General features: G+C 28.5%; 1 protein-coding gene and 3 long non-coding RNA genes across 22 annotated transcripts in view; 2 read left to right on the forward strand and 2 right to left on the reverse strand.

Annotated features, from left to right (window-relative positions):
- LOC105430961 (alaserpin) overlaps positions 1–23,558 on the reverse strand; it is a 28,852-nt gene extending 5,294 nt beyond the window's left edge. For 7 of the 19 annotated variants that reach the window (XM_089071396.1, XM_089071400.1, XM_089071399.1 and 4 more), the window contains exons 1-7: positions 19,024–19,181; positions 14,403–14,524; positions 13,877–14,059; positions 13,361–13,571; positions 12,815–13,029; positions 12,495–12,689; positions 12,279–12,414 (exon numbers count right to left, since the gene is read on the reverse strand). In XM_089071396.1, coding sequence (XP_088927522.1) covers positions 12,279–12,414; positions 12,495–12,689; positions 12,815–13,029; positions 13,361–13,571; positions 13,877–14,059; positions 14,403–14,524; positions 19,024–19,033 — 1,072 coding nt within the window. In that variant the 5' untranslated portion in view covers positions 19,034–19,181. Of the gene's footprint in view, positions 583–1,218; positions 1,393–2,259; positions 3,365–4,005; positions 4,559–5,220; positions 5,785–6,867; positions 7,268–7,296; positions 7,724–7,909; positions 8,302–8,362; positions 8,898–9,804; positions 10,212–12,278; positions 12,415–12,494; positions 12,690–12,814; positions 13,030–13,360; positions 13,572–13,876; positions 14,060–14,402; positions 14,525–19,023; positions 19,183–23,397 lie in introns of those variants that run through there. The other 12 variants (XM_089071410.1, XM_089071406.1, XM_089071397.1 and 9 more) reach the window with 12 other exon arrangements.
- LOC148937672 (uncharacterized) lies at positions 535–2,624 on the forward strand. The gene is made up of 2 exons (XR_016138053.1): positions 535–675; positions 758–2,624. It is a non-coding gene; the product is annotated as an uncharacterized LOC148937672 (long non-coding RNA).
- On the forward strand, positions 10,209–11,021 carry LOC105430960 (uncharacterized). The gene is made up of 2 exons (XR_968239.2): positions 10,209–10,397; positions 10,505–11,021. It is a non-coding gene; the product is annotated as an uncharacterized LOC105430960 (long non-coding RNA).
- On the reverse strand, positions 20,119–22,285 carry LOC148937673 (uncharacterized). Its single transcript, XR_016138052.1, has 2 exons — positions 21,823–22,285; positions 20,119–20,352 (listed from the first exon to the last, which is right to left on the reverse strand). It is a non-coding gene; the product is annotated as an uncharacterized LOC148937673 (long non-coding RNA).
- Positions 23,559–23,620: the final 62 nt, after the last annotated feature.

Here is a 23,620-nt window from a genome sequence, read left to right on the forward strand (position 1 = left end):
TTATATTACATTTATATTTTTATTTATACATATATTATGCGTATAATAGATATTTTTGCTTTGCTATTATATATTCTTTCTCAATTCTTTCAAACTCAGTCATTTATCTTATAATACTATAGTGTGTATGTAAAAAACATATATATCATAAAATAAAACAAGAACAATAAAAATTAAAAGTGATACATGTGGTTAGAAATTAATGTCATAAAATTAAATGAAATATAACAAAAAAGAAATATTGTTAATTTGTTTGAAAAAAAAGTTGTTTGTAGTGTGAGATTAGTCTATATATATATATATATATATATATATATATATATAAATAAAATAATGTACATATGATGACTGGCCAGATGTGAGTAATTATTATAACTTTAATACTGGAGTTAGTCGATATGATATATAACTTTTTTGTAATCTATTAAATTTCAGGCTTAGTAACAATTCCGGAAAATAGTGATACGATGCGTCGATTTCCAGACTCTTGGGTTTCATCGACATGTATGATCGAATAATAGAATGGATGATCGATATAGATCTTCTCCTCAATCTCCAAAGACAAGGCTAGCATGAACATCCCTGAAAGAAAAGTATTGCTGATGGAGGTATACGGAGACGAGATATCGTCTCTTTTCCTCGTTGTTAGTCGAATCGTTCATAGTAACGAACCATGTAAGTAAGCGATAAAAGACAAAAAAGGCAAGAGTATTTCAGAATGACATAAATAAAGATTTACCGTTTTGAAAAATTTTAGACATTTTGCACCTCGAAAAAAAAAAGATCTTCAAATAAGTGAAAAGGAAAAGAGTGGAGTTAAAAACAAATTTCAATTATGTATATATATATTCAAATTCAGAATATTATACACATGCAAAACATTGACGACATGCAATACCGCATACTATATAAATGATTCCCGTTTGTTGCCAATTTAAAATGACAATAAATCAATGATTGTGGATATTCAAAAATCTAAAAATATATTTATTCTGTAATTAATCACTATAACGTTAACTATACTGTGGAGATGTACAAAAAGTATGATGTGCATATGTATGCATTCTTAAACTATATTCAGACGAAGTAAACAAGCGCGAACAAACATAAACGAACAACACTTGCTTCAATGAGTGTGAATAATGTCGCAAATTGGCACGTATATAGATACAAATATTGATATTTAAACAATGAGCGGAAAAACGAATGATAAATAATTATCAATCAATTCGCATCACGGATTATAAACGGATCCGTTAAACAACGTAATGACATTGAGGTTTTCAGATTTTCCGTCTATCTTAACGATACGATACAGGAATGGATGATCGATATGAAACGAGAGCTTTTTCGGCGGTGGGAATACCGAGACTTTTTCCACGGTGATGAGCACTGAAACATACGATTAATTATCACATGCGACTTCATTCACATGTTCTCTCGTATCGTAGAGCAAGATATGAACTGCAATGCTATATAAATTTATTTATCTTTTTACGGCAAGAAGAAATATAAAGTCTGAACTGAGCAGTATGGCTAATAATAATAAGAAAATTAATGGAAAAGAATAAAGTAAAAATGTTACATGATATGTAGAGCTATCAAGATGTGACGAGATAAAAATTAATTAAATATGCCTAACACCTTCTTAGATTTTTATTGTGTTTTCATGTCGATCGTTGGGATCGCTGAGGTTGTTTTTTTAGAATTTTTTTAGACTAGAGAGAAAAGAATGTGTCAGAATGTGTCGATGTATAAAGTCGTTTAATTTTTGGTAAATTTTAAAAGAATGAAATAAATGGAAATTAACGAAAAAAACGAGGCTGTAACCTAATTTTATTTCATTTAATGACATATGTGCATTTAATTTTCTGACGTTTTCAACAAAACATTCTTTATAAAACATTGTTAAATTCAAAATTATAAAACGTAATATGCCCGGCAAATAATGACGTCACGCTATGTCCATTTTGATCATGTTGCACTGTAGTGATGACATAGAAAAAAGAGTGGTCAATTCGTATTTCTTCCAGAAAGCTAAAAGGTACAGATATTATTTCTAAAACATTTCGACGCTCCTTTATTTACTAATCGCTGAGAAATTGTTAATTTAATTTAAGTTTAATAGACATCACAAACCACATTATGGCCGACTTGGTAAATGAAATATCGATAGGTAATTTTATTTTATTTATTTAATTAAAAATGTTTATTAGTAATGAATAGATGAGGATAGATTCAAAATAAATTAACAAGAGATTATTTTTGTATATTTCAATGTATTATCTTGGCAAACTGTTAATGTCTTCTATGTATACATTATTTGCAATAGTGCGCAGATTAGATCTGATTAAATTACAAATAGAAAATTCAAATAGAAATTAAATATTTTTGTTTTTTTTTCAGTTTTCATATGTTTATATCTCCATCTTTTTGGAATAATTTTACACGGAAAAAAAAAGAATATTACTATGAAAAACGAATTAAATTAATTTTAATTTATTATTAGTGTGTCAATTAAAGTATTTTATAATATTATTTTTTTTCTCGTGTAAAATTATTTTTTATATTAAAGTATACAAACAACTCTTTTTTTTACGTTTGTCGATTAAGTACTTTTATATCTGTCAAATAAAAATCAATACTTTTTCACGAATAGAAAAATAATATATATATATATATTTATTATGCGATAAATTTAATTAAAAAACAAGATAAAATATTTAATTACAAAAGCATACATACATGCTTTATAAATTAATTTCTTTCACATATATTAAATATTGCATTTGAAAATATTTAAGCCTCTATTATAAATATCAATTGCATCGCTAATAATTAATTAAAATTTATAATATCCAAACATAACATATCTATATACCAATATTTAAAAATCCCACAGATGAGAAAATATAAAGATTGTTTATACCGAGACATTAATAAGAATTAATACGAATAATTTTTTATGTAAAATTGTTTTATGTAAAATTGTATTCATAATTAAAATTGAAAAGTTATAACAAAATATCAATAATAATTGACACAAAAAACGCGGCTAATGATTGCAATCGATCCATTTTGTTAGTAAAAATCACCGAAATAATTTGTGATGTGACGTCATTTTTTTTCGAGACGCAGACGATCACAAACCAAGCATGTATCAATACGCACGGTTTTTTTTTATTTATTATTTATTGCGACCGTTAATAAGTCGGCACGGTAACTATCCCGGTGATTAGCGGCACAAAGTCACTGTTTTCGGTTTCCTGATCCTCGAAAATTTTGACAATACTATAAAGGAACGGACGATCAATGTCCATGTTAATTGGCATTATCGGTAGACAGCGCATATTGATCTCCACTCCTGCAAACAGATCATCGGATTGTTCGTACAAACCACGACGAGATAAGAGTTACAATTAATCCTTATTCGCTTCCGTGGTGTGGAATGACAGCGCAGCAAAGGCATCAGCATGCGTCCTTAACTACGATGAGATAAAAGATGCGATGCCTAGCCTACATCTAGTGTGCATTATTGTGTATATAATTTCAAATTCGCGAAAAGTATTCATGTTTCTACAGTGTCTTTTTCTCGAATTTAAACAAAAAATAAATAAATAAATAATTTTATGTTAATTTTGCAGATATCTATAAAATGCCTAGAACGAGTATGTAGCAATTTCTTAAAATGTTAAAGAAAGATTCATTCCTAGAATCTGTAACCAAAAAACATCCAGTGATATTCTAGTATTGTTTACAGAGATCGAATGAAATCTTAATACTTCCATATTCCGATATTTCCATTGGAAAATCTTCATAATATAAAAAAAATATCAAATAAAATATATATTTTCAAAGTCATAGCCCTACGTATAAATAAAAAAAATTACTTCTAACAAAAACATTATACATAACGCACACTTGCTAAAAGCGAGCGTTTGAATATATAGATGATGTGATGGGAAGCATTTAAAATGAGATCGAACGAAAAACTGTAAGGCAGGATTTCAAATGCTTAATATTTTTTATTAGCAATTTCGGAAAAATGGAGATCTAACAATGTAAATTAATAAGTACACAATAAAAAAAATGAATCTCAAACAAATCAAACAATTCAATGACTGATCTAGTACAAGCGGCTGTTAAGTAAAGTTATAAAAAATTATTATTTGCTCCCAATGATTTAACAATTGTATATTATATGAAACAAGTCACATGAATTTTATATGATTTATATTTTATATTTCGATTTCTTAGGTGACTTGTAAATTTATTTGAATTTGAATGGAAATTTTCCTTTCTTCTTCTCAGTATAATTTAAAAGAGCTCCATTACGTATTACCCATTACTGTATTAAACAATGTGTTTAAACAAATTAAACTGCATTATATTGTAACATCAATTTTCGAAGAATATCAAGGATTAGCCAAAGGTTCAACAATAAATCCGACGAAGAGTGAGGCTACATTGTGTTTAATGGTATAGTAGAAAGGTCTGTCTGCCTCGAAAATGAGTGGCTCGAATAAAGGAGCTGGCCTTTCGGGTAAGAATATTATATCTACAAAAAAAAGAAGACTATGTCATACGATTGTGTCAATCTAATTTCCCTATATTACTCACATAAGTTCGGACAAAAGCGATTTTGTTAGAGCGCGACAGATGCAGAAATTCTTCCCCATCATGGGAAAGAAAATTTTCAAGCATTAGAAAATTAGAAGATTGCGAAAACTGTCACGTTGTGTATCGAAAATGTGGCGAAAGAGAAATTACATCGATGTAGAAGCTAATATTAAAAAATTAAATAAAATTATGACAATATTTTAAATATACTTCTGTATATTTTAAATTATTTGTATTATTAATATTTGCGTTGAGTCTGACGAATTTGATAACCACAGATAGAATTACTCTTATATATTTTTATGGATCATTCGAAAATGATTTCAGAAAATCTTTAATATTGCCTCGTTAAATCTCTTGATATTTGTAATTCAACTTGATTGAACAATATACATAAATAGCTTTCCTTTGTTAGAAAAAGACAAATGCTTTTAAGAAATCGATACATTAGGAATTCCGGTTTTAATTCCAAAAATGGAACTACTGCAAAAGATGTGCGTACGAAGAGGAGTGTAAGAATGTCAAAATTTTCGAGCATTAATCTTTCAATCAACCACCAGATAAAGTATCGCAATTCTTAACATATAATCAAAAACAAACTCAAAATCAATGAGTATTATATTTATGAAAATTGCTAACAATAATATTATATAATATAGGATATACATATCAGATAACATAAAATGATTTTTCCTCATCTCTTTGTAATTTAAAGAATTACACGCGAAATAAATGCTTTTTAAGGGAAAAATCATATCATAAATACCGTTATTTCATATATTGAGTCAAAACATTTCTGCCATTGTTACTAATAATAATTTTAATTAATGATAATAAGTACCGATTTTTCTCGTTGCAATCATCAGTATCGTATATGCTGCGCATGTATGTATGCTAATGTAAAAATAAACTCTCGAATAATGATTAGCACATGAATTCTAAGCAAAGATATGGAACTAAGACATAACTTCAGACATATTCATATTAATGCAAGAACTATCCTGCTCGATCATCAAACGGATATCTAGACTTTTGGCTCGGTCACGTGGCCTTCGAATATAGCTACACTCGGTGAGTTGAGCTTAATGTAATAGTAAAATGGATGGTTTACATCAAATTTCAGATTCGGTTCTAGTATTAAAGAAATGGTCATGGCTTGGATAGCTGCAAATATAATACAAATAAAATATTTTATTATTTTTGTTTATAAAACTTTATTCTTTTATCGAATATTCTTTTTCGTTTATGTAAAAAACCAAATGCATGCTTTATTGGTATACTAATAAATAGTAAAAACTTCAAATAATTAAACTAATAATAATTGCTAACTATAGGATAAAATAAATGTTAGGAAAGTACAATCTTTAAAAGAAATTATATAATTCACATATTATTTGGAGTGCTAATATATATATATATATATATATATATATATATATATATATATTGTTTATTATAAAATAATCTGATCACTTTCATCAAAATTAAACAAATTTTTAACGCGAAATTAATTGCTGAAAAATTTTCTATACATGCTGAAGAATTAATATGTAATCTTTTCTATGCCAATGCATTTAAGGCATCTTCACATAACCATCGAACAAAGAGTTATTCGATGATCGATATGGGATTTGATAAAAGAATGGTCGATCTATGTCGAACTCTAGTAATGATACATTGACTGCTGAAAAGCTGTGAAGTTCGACTTCCACAACTGTAAACAGAGTAAACACTATAAAAAAATCATTTGTTATATGTACTTAATCGTTTAAGATTTTTTTTTTATTCACAAACGTCTTTCTGTTTCACTGTTGTTTCGAGTATGATACGTAATTCTCAATTTTTCATTAATTATTTTACAGAATAATTCTTATCACCATTTAAAAATATAGATAATCTAGACCGCAAATATACAGTTACTCTAAGCCAGTGAATAATATTAATTGCCAGAAGACGATGCATATTATTTAAAAATGAAATAAAATTATATAAATATTGAATAGGTCAGACTTTAAAATCATATTGTTATAATGAGATTAAATGTCTGAGAATGTCCAGTTTAAAAAAGTGATCATAATAGCAATGAATATCATGCTAGTAACATTTCCTTATGAATAAAATAAGTATATATCTTAAATCATCAAATCGTTTTATTTAAAATTAAATGTTTAGATAATAAGTTGTGTGTAAAATATTCATTACACTTTTGATAAGTTTGAAATGACGTCCCAACAAAAAAATAAAAGATGCAGACAATGTAATCTTTATTATTACCATTGTAAATACAAGATTGCACGAAAATATAATTGGAAATTATATTTTTAATTTAATTTAATATACATGTTGTCAACCTTACATTTAAACTTAATACTCAATTCAATGGATAATATCATTAGCAAATGAGAAAGAATTCCAGAGAAAAGCACCGATATTTAAATCTTTAGATCAATAATATTTTTCGCAAAATATTTTTATTATTATTTTGCAGAGCATTTTTATTATATTGCTGGTATGTTCACACGGCCTTCGAATAAAGATATGGACGATGTCTCATCGTTATGACGAATGTAATAATAAAACGGTCGGTTTACATCGAATACTAATTCTGGTTGAGGAATCTGTAGGCTGGTAACGGCAAATATAATAGCTGTGAACAAAATATAAAAAAATAATGTATTCACCTGTTCATGATGTTTATTATGTTATTCACCGATTCACTAAAAACTTTTTCTGCACAAACACATGTTCCGTTAAATTTGGTATTTCAATTTTTATTCGAATAATTATATTGTTAAACAATATCAAAACCATCTAGCTATAGAAAAGATGGTTCAGAACACAAAAAAAACACAGATGTGTACATATATTGAATAATATATAAATAATTGATAAAAGAAGAAGCAGATATATTGATATTTAGATTCAACATCTTTTTATGAAGTAATATCTAATATCTATATTTCCAGATTGTTTATGTGACCCTCAAACAAAGGTATGGACGAGAGATTTGTTTCAGTATAACGAATACGATAATAGAATGATCGATCTACGTTGAACTCTATGGATTCCAAGTTTATTATCAAGCTGTCCACCATAATTATAGCTGTAAACAGAAATTTTCTGTGTTACATACTTGATCATTCAGAATTTCTTCGCGCACATACGTGAATATAAATGTTTTTAAATATACTGCTTCAAATACGTACGACTCGATTTCTTGAATTATTCTATCAAGTTTTTTGAGGGTATTTAGAGATGTTTACAGGTAACTTACAAAGTACAAAGCATATCAATCGCCAATTAAGGATGTATTTTATTTAGAAAATAGGAGTAAGATGTTATACAGATGCTAATAATTTGAGATTTTTAAATCAATTGAGATCGATATATTAAAAATGTTCAGCTGCAACGATAATCACAATAATTTGCCAATTAGAATTTTTTTATCGTTTTAGCGTTTGTTAAATATTAACGTGTCGAATATTGAATACGCTCCATTTATATTCGGAATACTGTGAATATTTGGATATTGGAAATTCTGCGCACGATACACTTCTGACATGTCTATGTAACCCTCGAACAAAGATATAAACAGTCTGTTATTATAACGAATATGATAATAGAATGGTCGATTTATTTCGAATTTCGGTGGGCCTATACTAAGTAGCACAACGAACGTAGCTGCGAACAAAACATCCATCAATCAGACATCGTACAATAAGATATTTGACGACATCGTTCCTTTTTCGTCAATGCGATTTCGTCCATGCACGAATGTACGCTTTGCATGCTTTGCTACGAATTCAATTTGGCCCTTTCTGAAAGAATATCTTCCTCCCCCGATATTCGCTCTGTTAACTAATTAATACTGTGCCAATTGTAATTTCAAATTTGTTCAAATTTTTACAATTGTAAAAAGTGGATAGACTAGTTTCCCCATAAAATAACCATATATAAATAACCATAGGAGCTTGCGAGATAATCGATTACTTGCGAAATGTGAATGAATTGCAGCGAGTAATAACTGCAAATGATAAATATTATGAAAAGAGAAAAAGAAAAAAATAGGGAAGCAGATTTATAGGGGTGCCTCTTATCGTTATTTTGCTACCGCATTTTATGATGCTCACACGACACACCTCGTTAACTTTTTAATTTCGGTTCATGCACCTCGCCTTGGAATAGTTCGAAATCGTTTGACCACCGCACTACGAACGAAAATGGTCTGTTCGCTTTGAAGTTCACGAAATCAGGTAGAAATCTTCGGTTGCTGATGCCTACCAGAGAAATGTCAGATTCGACTATATTATCTTTTATTCAGTAAAATTTGAAGAATCAAAAAAGCTTCGAAGTACTTTTAAATAGATTCTTGATAAAAGAATATATATATATATATATATATACATATATGCAGCTTTAATTTTTTATTTTCATGGGAATTTATATATATCTTTATTACAATTAATATAATTCTATATTAAAATTATATTATATTGTGACATTATATTAATAATTTAAAAAGATAATTTCCTATGTTTTTTATATAAAATGTTGACATTAACTATATTATTATTAATTTTATTATTATCAGCAATATTATTATAATAATTATAATTCATTGTAATATATTCTTAACATAGATAAAAGTAAATTAATTTTAATAAAATAAAATAAACATTTAAATAAATATTTAAAAATAATGTTTTTTGAACCGATTTAAATGTACTTCAAATTTCTATAATCAACGTTGTAAATGTTGATGTTGCGTTATAAAAATTTAATAATAAATAAAAAATGACTGACAAAGATAAAAATATTGATGATAAAAATTTTAAAAGTATAATAAAGCTTCAAAAAAAAGCAAAATATTAAAATGACTGAAAAATATATTACGTTTTCAATTGAAATTATCAAATATTCGATTAATATTTTATAGTTTTACATTGTGAAATAATGCAATCTATTAAATAAAGCAATTCTTTACATATCACATAATACGTATAACAAATTAAGAGAAAAATAGAGTCTTTTTTAATATATTAATCGCGCGCGTGTTAAATATAGTATCAAAATTGCACATTTTCCAATTTGTGCACATCCAAATATAATTCAAGATATGCTTTATAAATTACACATCTCACGACATACTATCAGTATATAACATTTAATATAAAATTATATAAATATTATAAAACAAGTATACTTTATTGATCATAAATTAAGTCTCTATTATTAATTATATGTCGTAAAAAAATTTTTTATTATTCGGAATTCGCAAAAAGAGAGACAATGAGAGAGTATCGATAAAATCGATATGTAATAAAAATATACGAATAATTCAAAAAATATTATTAAAAAGTATTGTGCATCCATGTCTTTGTCATGAAATAATAGTACATACAAAAGACACTAACTGCTATTTTTTTATCATTATGCACAAGATATAAATATCCATTATCAGTAACGCAGAAGTTTCGTTACGAATAACGTGACGTCCTTGTATTTAATGATCGCCAGGAAAGGATGATCGATGTGAAGTATAATAGGCTCCACCGGTTTCCAAACACTCGAAAGGGGTCTGACAGAGGCACCTGTCAGAAGATCATTCCTTCTATCAATTGTCCGTTTTAACAAATAAACTGACCAGGTGCGTTCTTGGATAGTACGTGTGAAATGTTCAAATGAGATATTATTGAATATGCCCATGCCAAGACTCGATCAGAATGTAAAGAGACTAATTGAGAATGCAGGAAAAAGAAAGAAGAACTTAGACCATGGTAATGTACATCACTGATCACCATGGAATCAGCAGATCATTAGTCAAGCAATGAAAATCATTTGCTTTATACATTATTTGTATTATGCTTTTTATATTTTCTTTCAGAACTTAAAAATCTTCCATCCATTGTGTATGAATGTTTACTATGTCCACATTTCTTTTACTAATTTTCCTATATATATCGGATTAAAAAAAAAAAGAGTTTTCTCGGTTATATTTAAATTTTGTGTCAGATCTATAATTAAAACGCGATTTACTTTGTCATTGAGGTATAATAAAACTGTTCACATCGAAGATTGATGATTCAATTAATAAATAGTGATGATGAAACCTTTAGTTCATTATGTGCTTCTTACGATGTAGTCACCAAAGTTTTGAGAGATTTTTCTTGAGAATTTTGTCTTTTCCTCTCTCTTTTCCCTTAGTAGCTATCATTGGTTCTACTTATTACTTTGGTTAGCATACTCTAATGAGATGATTAAATTACTTATTATTTAATTAGCAATTATTTATAATACAGTGATAACCCATAAACCACAATATTCGCGATTCACTGTATTTTTATCTACGTAGCATCATTATAACGATTATATTCTTATCGTCGTAATTGTAAATCACGTAGTGACTCTCCAGTGACGTCAATAGACAAATCTTTTAATTTTGTTAAAGTTAACATTTTAACATTGAGATTTAATGTTGAGATGAATATAAAAGTCTATAGTCTATTTTAATTTCAAAAATTTGAATTTGTAGCACTTCAGTGTCTAATCACACTCACGCGATTTTTTTTCCCCTTTTTAAAGAATATACAAAGATTTATAAAATTTCTGATTTAAATGCAATAGCGTGTTTAAAAATTTCTAAATTTTGAATTTTGTATTATCTGAAAATTCCATTATTTCTTCAGAAGAAGTTATAATGATACTTTCATATTAATTGCATGAAAGATTTAAATCAAATATGAGCGCGCATCAATGTCATTAAAACATTAAAACGCTTCATTTATTAGAAAATTTAAATTATAACATTTTTTCGATTATCAATATATTATTATGCAATTATCTATGACGGAAATCATAACAAAATTAATAGGTGCAACGTAAATAATAAATGTACAATCAAAAGATTGCAGTGCGGTATGGTGTATGTCAAAGCATTTATTAACAATGTAATAATATGATCGCAAAAATGAAAAAGGCAAAAGAAAAAAAAGAAAAGATAAAAAAGTATGAAAGTTATACGTAGACTAGCAAATCTGTTGATATAAAAAGCAGATTTAGCTATAACATTTAGCTATACAGCAACATTTACAGCTATAACATTCAGCTTAAAATCACGGCAGCGTACAAAATCACATACATCCGTGCCGCGGAAACTCCGAGGGAGAAATTTTGAATTTTGCAACGTGATTAATATGATTAACAGAACACATAAAAATAACAATACACATGCACAGGCATAATTAAATCATTTTCGAAATCAGATTCTCAGAATTTCTCAGAAGCGAAAAAGAATCTCGATGTATCCCAAAAAATAAAATTAGGCGAAATACTATCTTGCTCTTAATATAAAATTAACATTGCCTATTGTATTTATTAATTTAGACTTCATAGCTTGGTTACATATTATTCAATTCTATATGTTTATAATTTTCTTATAAAATAAATTTTATAAAATGTCTAAATTTTGTAAAACAATAAAAAATAAGATAGATAATAATGCGATAAAGGAAAAACTGAGTATTTAAAATTATTTGACTTGCACATTGTATTCTCGTATTTGAAGATTATTTATGTTCAACTTCAAAATAACTTCAAGATAATATTTCGCTCGTTTTCAGCTACAAACATCTTCAAAAAACAAAACAAGATGTACTTACCAGTGACGGCGGCCGCCTCGCTACCCTCCTCATTAACCTCGATGAAAGCCTTCTGCACGACTTTATCAATTTTCAAAGGTACATTGGAGATGCCATTAAAATTGGCGCCATTGCTGAATGGCTCAGAAAGACCCATCTGTAGCAGACAAGATTGCGAATAAATACGATGTTATATTTATTTTGCTAATCGATTATATCGATAAAGTTGTAATATACCTTCTGAGATAATGTATTTCCAAGATCCAACTTAGTCTCGGTCTTGAACTTGGGCAGATACACTTGAACTTCTCGTTCGTATGTTTGGGCAAGACGAGTGCTGCATTCCGCGCTAACTAATTCAAGTTTCTCAGTCAGCGCAGCGAGACCGTCGATTTTATTGGGTAGGATAATCACCATGCTGATGTCCTTATCCTGTAATAATAAAAATTAAACTCATAAAGAAAGAGTCACAAGGCATCGTAAAACAGACATATCTTGGTGAAAATATTTTATACATTTAACTAGACTTTTCTAAAAATTTACGAAAGTAACATTACCGCGTATGGCAGTTCGATACATTTAGCATCGTATTCCGGTAATTCGGCGTATTTGTAGTTGCCCTTTCTGTACATAGTAGGAACTTGCTTTACGGTGTTGGCATCAATATGGAATGGATGATCTGTGGTAGCTTTAGGATCAAACTCTTTAGCCCATTTGCCTTTGAAGTATACTGCGTTTGCCAGCACCAGTGCAGTGGAAGGATCCACTTCATCTATAATTAATAATAAAAATTAATATGAATATTGTTTAAATGTAAATTCAGTAAAAGAGTAAATTTTTATATAGATATGCAAATATACTATCAATAAATATTTTTAAAAAAATTTTTAAATATTTATAGATAACAAAAGTGTGTACTACTAAATTATCAGTATTTTTCATAATATATTTATTTATTAAAATTAATTTAAGTTAAATTATTTTGATCTATTTATGCATGCAAATATAAAAAATAAAAACATTGTATTTTCGGTTCATTGTGTAGAATTATATAAAAATGTGTATGAGAAAATAAATAAATAAAATAAAAAATAGTTCCTTACTGGGTTGAATGATGTTGTCGATGCGATTGTTAGTCTTTTCCTTGCACCAGGTATTAATGGTACCCGCGGCTTCTTCCTTTTTAGTGAAGTCTACCGTCTGAATATCAGAATGATAGTGCGTCTGAAGATCCTGCTTGTATTCAGATTTCACCGGGAAATCTTTGCCGACAAATAGCTTGTTAGCTAATTTTAAAGTAACATTTTTAACATCCTGCAAATTAATAATTATTATTTGTTAATTGAGTGTCATAAAATATGTCGTAAGAATAAAATTAATTCAGTAGATGACAGATTTACATGCTTTGATAATTACATGTACATAATATTTTTATGTATAACAATAAATATTCTAATAATATAATTTGTTAACTCAAAAAATTCGTGCTTTATAAATATATTATTTTTTATAATATTCTGCACACGCACATTTTAACAATTTAATTCGATAGATTTATGTTTTGCGACATGTTGTATAAAAATTACAGTATATATTGATACAGTATATTTGATAGTTACATTCAATTTATCAATGAGATTCTGATAGCCTTCTAAAGTCTGTGTTTTCGTGGATGGTAATTTGAGAACATCTTTAAATTGTGCTTCGGTAGTTCCAGCAGCGCCGTTAGCAGCCATACTTAAGGCGATGTTGGCACTCAAGGGAGAACATATCAAATTGCCTTCTTGTTCTTGTGCAACCGTCTAAAAAAAGAACAATTTCGATAAGAACATTATCCTATTTTCAAGCTAATAATAGTATTTTTATTTGTTATGAATATCAGAACTTAATCAAGATAATGTTTGAGAATCAAACGTTTCTTTTCATTATTCAACATTAAATTATGATAATACTATTTAATGTAAATGTAAAATTAAACATATAGATTTTATCAGATTCATTTTCTAACAATGATAATAAAAATAGTGTATTAAAATAAAAATAGTGTATTAAATATAATATTAAATTAATAGCAATATGAGAAAAATTATATACAGTATTAGTCTAATAGAAAACTTTATAAATATTTAGAATTAATCAATATACCTTGACGAAATTAGTCGAGAACAAATGAGCACCTTGGGAAACGGCTTGAAGGGCCAAATCGGTTCCAGTTGGTTGGGCCATGGCTGATGCAAACAGGCAAAATGCCAAAAAGCTTCTTTGTACTGCAATAATAAAAACAAAAAAAATAATAAATTCATCAAAATCCAATATATTATTTATAGTAACTAATAATAGTCAAAATATGTAATCAAAAAAAAATTACAATATTATATTTACATTACTTTTAATAATAATAAAATTTCAAATATTTTTACGCTTTACTATGTAATTATCATCATTTTTGTAATCGTAATCATTTTTGAAAGAAAATAAATCCAATTTATCTCTCTGTTAGTATTTTAATACAATAACGTATTGTTAAAATACGATATAACATCAAATACATATAACATCAAAGATCATTACTTTGAGCATTTTAAAATTATCAATATATTATCAAAAATTGGACATCTGCTTTTGAAGGTTGCATACAAATTGTAATAAAGAGTCGATCATGATGTTCAAGATAAATGTGAAACTATCACATCGCCATAAATGTTACATGCGTATATTTACACATTATATACCTGCATAATATACAAGACTTTCAAGGATTGCGGTATGAAAATAAGGATGAGCCAAAGGCCAATAACAGTATTACATTTTTATGCAAGTAATGAAGCGATATTTTATGAACTAAAGTTTAAATCTTAAAGTTTAATCAATAAATGAAAACTTATTCTTGTGAAAATCAAATTTTAAAAAAATTTTGTGTATTGTTTATAAATATATATTTTGGATTAATTTTGTTACTTTTAGTTACCAGTTACCTTATTTTCAAATAACTGTCATAATAAATTATATGTACGCAAATTATATGTACGATAGATGAGATAATCATTGGAAATTATTCATATCCATAATCTTTACATAACAGTATTCAAGAAAAATAATATAATCAATATAATTTTTCACACATCAAATATTATTAAACATTATGATATGAAATATATATATATATATATATATAATAATAATAAATATATATATAATAATATATATATATATAATATAATATAAATATATATATAATAATAAATATATATATATATATAATTACAAAATTTTTCTATATTTATATACTTATATAATATATTATATACTTATATATTATATACTTATTAAACACTATGCTTTTCATAATAAATAGTTTCAATAAATAGTTATATTGTATATTATATAATATACATATAATCATGAAAATGCAAATGAATAATTTTGATACCATTTATTAATTAATTAATAAAATAATAAATATAAAAATTTTCATTAATAACGAACGACGGTAAGAGGTATAAGTAAAATTTTGCAAAGGAAATTTCCATACAACTGAGCTATGTATTGAGTAATTACATAAATAATGATTCTTCGATTTATGAACATGTGTAAAATCAAGGTGAATGATTCAAACCATCACTTTTCGTTGTCGTCGTTAATCGCGCAACATAAATCTGTTTTCGACAGATCGTTCTACTGATATTTAAAGCAAAGACGTCATTCTTTTTTCCATTTAAATTCCATTGCGGAATTAATAATTGCTGCTGCATAAGCCGCTAAGTAAAACAGAAATTAATTAAGTTCCCGAGTTTCTCAAAGAGCTAACGCGAGAAACGCGATAAACAAGAATATGAGCAATGATACTGCAGTGATAATGAAAAATATTATTTCAGTAAATATACGCGACCCTGGTTTTATCGAGTTAACAGAGGGCAAAAGTTTGACAATTATATAAATGGCGATAAATGCGATCAATACGGCAGGACATTAACATACGAGACATGTAGAATATCGGAAAATTATTGATTTTTTTCCAAACGTTTATGTCCCAATTTTTCTCAAACTTAACTTGAAGATTAATTTTCCAAAAGCTTCGGTTGTGAACTTCTTGTCAAATTAAAATTTAAAACATAAAAAGGCAATTTTGATGAGTTTAATCTTTTGTGATATGTGCATATATATTTTTATATATTTAAACTAAAATATTATTTATTAAACTATATATTATAATATTTCGTCATTTAGTTTCTGAAATCAAAGTTTATTAGTAGTTTATCAAAATTTAGTTCACTTCGCTCTTTTCTATTTAACAAATCAAACACTGAAAGAACAATGATCCTTTGGCCTTCAGTATTTGTCGTCGAAGGGAAGATAATGAACTTAAGACATTCTTTATATAATCGCGGTGTTACATAACAACCGGTAAAGTTTAGAATAAAATACATATAATTATATATGTCGATGTGCGCAAAAAATATCATGTATAGTCTACGTAATAATGTTTATCGATATCCATAGTTGTTAAAAATCTTGTATCTGAAATAGCAATTATAATAAATCAAATATATAAATAATATTAATCGTTGTTTATAATAAATATGTATAATTTTTTTAAATTATAAATTAAAAATGATGTTAAAAAATCATATTTTTTATTAAAATAATTTATCTTCACAAAAAAAAATAATTCCTTTTTTGGCTTTTTCTTGCCATTGCCGCACGTAGAATTTGTAAATTTTTGTAATGCTGTTAATCTTGATAAAAATTTGATTTTCTAAAAATTTCTGACACTTATAATTTTTATATTTTAAGTAATTTAAGTGTGATTAAACATATTGCAAAACATTTGTCACAATGTATGTTTCGTGTATATGTAATGAGATCATCTATTTCTCAGAAATATTTAAGAGAAATAGTAAACATCAAAATATATGACAAGATATCGTTTAAAGATAAAGGTTATATCGAAATAACAAACGAGAATATCACAGAACTATTAAACTGAAGATATTTCCTGGTGCCTTGGGAAAAACCCATTAAGAATTAATGTAACGATTGCTTTATGTGTACGACTAATCATGTATGACAACCAGATATGTGCGACGAATAGAGCCGGACAAAGATACAATAATAAACTTCAATGTTTCATGTTCAATGTGAATTATTTCTCGATAACAATAATGACGTCCGCGTGTTAAAAAGGAAGAAGTAAAATGAAAATTTGCACTAAGAAATGAATATTTGTAATAGAAACGCTGATAAAATGATATATAATTGATCAATTGACATCTCGATATCACATTGTGGACTCTATATGTAATATAATTACATTTTATTCAACAAAAGTTTCCGGAATTACAATTAGCCTTTTAATTCGAAGCTTTACTTTTTTTCTTTTCTTAGTAATGCGTAATTTTATGTCATAATTGCATGGTATTTTTACAAAATTTTTATAAACGTGTAGTAATTTTAGTAATTGGCAATATATATATGTGAATGTTGTTGTTAACTTTAAAATCATTAAATGTAAAAATTACTCCATCTAAATTTCATCAGGTCTTTTCTTTTTTTTTTACTTTGTTCATTGACAGAGGAATTTATACATGATGTGCGACATAAAAACTACGATTGTACTGAAATCTAATACAAGTCTGACCACACAGTTGCACATTACGAGCGAAACACATCTGGTGTGCTTCTGATGTAAATTCAGTGCGATACTAATTAACTGATAATGAAAGAAAAGTTTATGCTGCGTAACTCTTGAAATGAATCATAAATCGAACAAGAATGGTATCCGGCACAGATTACCTTGGAGCAACCATCACGAGTTGAGAATTATGAGCTGGATTGGATAGCATTATCGCCAGTTTGATAATTCAGTGCGTATCGATAAGACGTCGTCATCGTATCACAAGAAATTTGTGAAGCTGTGTCGATAACGTTTTTGTTCGGAGACAGAGAGAGAGAGAGAGAGAGAGAGAGAGAGAGAGAGAGAGAGAGAGAGAAGCTTTTAAGATTATTGCAGCTACGAAAATAGTCGAATTTGATAATAAATTTGAAAATAATCTATTTGATCTCATTGGCACAAAATTAAAAACTTAAAAACTTAAAAATTAAAAACTTAAAAAATTTATTCTCTTTTTGTATTCATTCTTAAATGTCCTTTTGTGGCTTGTTTCACTTCACGCAAATCTTTTTTCTATAAATCTCATGTCTACAATCTATTTATATTTTTAATCTCTTTTGAAATATTTTTAAGTTTTTACTAAATGTATATTAAGATAAATTTAATACAAAAAACTTGGGAAAACCCAAGTTTTGTAGATTTGAAAATGTTTATGTAAGAAAGATATAAGTATACGGTTTAATTAATTAATTATCCAAAATTATTTTTAGATTTACTTACATAAATACATATTTTCAGTATACACAAAAATAAATAAGATAAATTTAAACCCTCTTTCAACTGTAGAAATTATTATTATTAGCCTTAATTAAATCAAAATTAAGTTCAAATTCAACGTAACCGAAGAAATGTCACCGAATATTATGAAGAAGCATCACAATGTCACTTTCTCACACTCTTTTACAGTTCTCAGAATCTAAACTCATCAAAATAAATTCCGGTTTTAATTCCTCTTTCGAATCATCTCGCGGATCTATAAGATAGAGATTAAATTTATTTTTTCATATCGATCGCGATATCAATCAATGAGGTGAACGACTAAACAAATCGAACGCGATTTGATTAACTCCTCATCGATTAACCGAGTCTACTTACGTGTGCGCATCTTTTCTAACGAACTCGTCTCTCTTTCGGGCACTGAATGCGTACTGCGGAGGACTATTCGGCGAGCGAACGTAAAATAGTGATCGCCCGTATATCTCAGGAAAACCTCAGCCCCCGCCGAGAGAAACGAGTCCGACGACGTAACGATCGCGGTGGCACGACCAATCGTAGGGAAGCCTGGCGACCGCGCGCGGCTCGAATCCGAGTATTCCGAGTGTTCGCTTGCTCCTTAATCGATTCTCGATCGCGACCCTGAGGAGTCCACGTCACAACCGGCTCGGCAAACGCGCGGACAGCGCGGAGATCCGAAAACACCATTCACATGACAACCATCGACCTCTCTCTTCATCTCCTCTGCGCGGAAAGCTGACTGTCAATCTCTCTTGCGTCGATGATCGACGATCGCGATCGAGCGCAACTTCGCACGAGAGAGAGAGAGAGAGAGAGAGAGAGAGAGAGAGAGAGAGAGAGAGAGACACGCGAAAGTAATCCTTAGGGTTTCTCTAAAATGTGAAAAACGACGTGTGACACTTGGTGTAAAAAAATATTTTCACGAGATTACAGCATCGGAAATATATTTGGACTTTATTTGAAATTACAGGAGTTTAAAAATATAGCGCGTTTGATTCTCCGCTTTGTCCAGTGTTTCGATCGTTCTTGTACTTTCGGTAATAAGTTTTAAGACTCCGTCTTTTTTTATTTCAACTATCAAAATCTTGAAGTTACGATATGTATTTAAAATAAATTTAGGCCTCGTATCTGCTTGGAAGATAGTTTAATTATTAAAGTGAAAAGATCCTCCTACCGAGTAAAGGACATATTTTTATTGTAGGAAACCAGTTCTGGAAAACCAGTTGCTAAGTACAAGGTTAAATTTATAAATGTACTAACACTTTCGCTCCACTTCAATTTCCATAAATAATCACAAATATTTGTGCAGCTGCGTTTTATCAACATTTTTGGCATATCCTCGCTTTCGACGATCACTCATAACGGAAAAAGTATGAGAGTGATCAAATAGTGATGTGTTAAAAGCCAAAGGAAACAAAACCTAGGAGAATAGTTGAAAAAGAAAAGAAAGGAAAATTTCCATCTTTTAAATTATATTTTTTGTTTGTTAGTTATTAATATTACATTACAACATATATTGATTTATTTATAATACATATTAATCTTCGTTCTTTTAAATATATTGATATGTTTTAACTTCCATTGGATTATTATGCGTATCACGAAGAAAACTTCATTCAAACTTATTTATCCATAAATTATGGAATTTTTACGTCGCTGTTGTGGAACAGACTACACTTGAATGTATTGCTGTAACATTTACAAATGTGGCTGTAACATTTACAAATTTACAAATAGTGGCGATGGATAAAGCTGTATCTTACAGCTTTATCCATCGCCACTATTTCTACAAAAATATGTTTCTTTTACGAAGACTAACAGGAAAAAGTCGCATGAAGATATATTACGTGGCAAAACCGGTTATTCTACGGGATTATCCTATAGTCTGAAGCGTTAAACTTGTTAATATCGTAATCCTACGATAAGACGGATGATTTAAGGGGGAATAAAGCAAAATCGAGTGTTTCAGGAATAGAGTATGTCATGTCAAAAATCTAGATAAGTGATTTCTTAATTTCCTTCGAATTACATATTACGAATTACTATTACTATTTCAAGCTTCTCAAGAATTCAAAACTTCTTAGAAACAAATTTATTTTAATTAATTAAGATGAAACTTGAAAAAATAAATATAACTTCTATATTTATTTTTTTTAATTTAAAGAAAGTTGTGAAACTATATTTTATTTTTGCACGTTGATTTAAGAAGGTAAATAATTTCTCTCTCTTTTACAAATTTGAACTACGTGTAAAAAAGTAAACGTAAAAACCCAAGTGCTTTCCTCATTATATCTTAGCGTCATTGTAGTCAGCCTACGTCATCAAATTACATAGTCAGCTACTTTTCTTTCTGTTACCTACTACAAATTACCGTTAGCTTTCAAGAGCACGAGAATAGATCTATTCTTAAATGCTGGTTTTCCCGAAAAATTCTATAAATTAACCTGCGTAAAAAGAATAACAAAAAATGAAAAAATTAAACGAAATGGAAAAAGCAATATGTACAAAGATTTTTAATTAGATTTATGGTAAGATAAATAAATACGATAAGTAAATCGATAAGTAAAATTTACAACAAGATAAATACGATAAATATTTATTTATTAAATACGCTAAATAAATCAATTATTTTGTAAATAGACAGCAAGTCTTATTTTTAATCATGAATTTCTATTGCTCAATTATTGTAAAATCTGAAATTATTTATAAAAATTTTTATTGGAAAATTACTTTAATTATTTTTTTCCATTATTATTCTAATATTTTAAAAATATAAATAAATTTCTTGCTCTCTCTTTAATGAAGAAGTCGGTTTCCAATAAATATTATTTTTTCAAAACTAAACGAAGGCGATTATGTTTACTTCGTAATATTCCTTAACGGACGTGTTCATTACATATACGTGTTTATAATATTTGTTTGCATTCCCGTACCGTTTCAAGGTTTTCCATATAAACGTACGAGACATTCAAATTCCTTGAAGACCAGTGTCCTCAATCGCACGGTTAATGTACATCTAAACATTGACGTCATCAGAACTTAAGGTGTTTTCTCGTGGGTATGACTCACACGCGAACCAAGAGTCAAGTTCACAGAGATTAGATGATACGCGGCGCTATTGCAAAATAATGATTGTAACAATCTGGTGTGTTTATTTACCAATCGAGAATGCCAGCAAATGCCGAACTTCCGGTGCTTGGCGATTTTTGCGGGATTTGTTCAAACACAACTGACGAATCGTCCTGTGAATCGTCGCTCTTGCGCTTTACACCCACTCGTCCACCATGCCGACTATCATCGAGTTTCGATCGATTCCATTCATGCGACTCCTCGCCAGTCGAAGTATCGTCCTCGTAGTCAAGAGTCGATAGCATTGACCAGAGGTGCGTTCCATTAAACGCTCACAACGCTCTAAAATCATTTCGTCTTTGTCGTTCGTCAAATGATAGACGAGGACGAATAATAATCACGAGCGTTGTGAGCACCAAGTGGAACCTACCTTGAGCGACAGAGACATCGCACATTTGAATGTATCAACAGGTGTCAAATTGGCGTTCTTTATTTACAAATACCAACTGATTTTCATTCAAAATCAAAATTTTCAAAATCATCTTTGATCATGATATTATAATCACGGCTATTTTGCGTACAATTCATTTCAATCGAGAGCAATCAGATGGAAAGTTACGGAAATTTATAAGTAAAATCTACAGGAATTATTTAAGTTTTTTTTAAAATTAATTTTTTTTGATATATAATGTTTATAAGTCTTATTTATCACACATTTACTATAATATTAAATTTAATAATAATTGGATACTGTTATCAGAAAAGGAATTTACTAAAAGAGAAATAAATGGTACCAATATGACGATCAATTATTAATTTAATGTCTTAAAACTTAATTCAAATAAGGTCTCTCTTACTTGTTAATTGGAAATATATATATAATTAAAAAAATTCTTAGCTCCTTCTCTCTCTCTCTCTCTCTCTCTCTCTCTCTCTCTCTTTCTCTCTTTTCAAATTCATTACAGAATCTATCATTAAAGTTAACATTTTCATGGAGGTAATACATGTAACGTATATTTATGTAAATTATATTCGTTACCGCAATGACTAATAAATAGAGCTAACTCACTTCCTCTCTTTCTCTCTTTCTTTTACACACTATATCATTTATAAATCGATAAGAAATGTGAAACATCGCTAAACTTAATTATTACATCAACTTTAAAATGCGTCGCTCCCATTTATAATCGATTTACGTAATTATCAAATGCGAAAAATGCTGACTAACGACGAAAAATATTATATTATATTTTCTCAATATTTCTTATACAAAACGGAAAACTGAACTGGAGTCTCAATAATTATGTGTAATCAAAGGTTTTTACCGAAGATAACGTTGTAAGACCCGACGACGTGTTCGTTAATGGCGTGCCAACGCGATATTCGAAAGTGCTGGCGCAGGAATGACTGATACTTAGCTTAAGTATGAGGTGACATATATGGTAACATATGTGATGACATATGTGGTGACATATGTGAGTTATCGAAGTATCTCAAGCTTATCTCATAGTAGTTCCATAAAAATTCTCATTGTCAGTTACGGAAAGTCACAATATAAAATGGCAATGAACAATCGAAGTATGACACACACATATATATATATATATATATATATATATATATGATGAAGAAATTTCAATTCAAAGCACATTGTTTTAGACTTACGTTAAAAGCAAGGAGATTTTCGGCGCCTGAGGTGGGTGGAACAGACGTGTCTTACGAACAACTGACTCAATCGCGATGGATGCGGCTCGATCACCGTTTTACTGATAAGATTACTCGTTAGTTGGTATGCCGAGTATGTCGTGTGTTCTGACTAAAGGTGAGCGAAACGCCTAAATTTAAGCTTCTCTGAACAACTGCGCGCGCAATTTATTGATTATTATCG

This window comes from Pogonomyrmex barbatus, unplaced genomic scaffold (assembly GCF_055798465.1).
Source record: "Pogonomyrmex barbatus isolate J1 unplaced genomic scaffold, ASM5579846v1 scaffold12, whole genome shotgun sequence".
NCBI lineage: Eukaryota > Metazoa > Arthropoda > Insecta > Hymenoptera > Formicidae > Pogonomyrmex > Pogonomyrmex barbatus.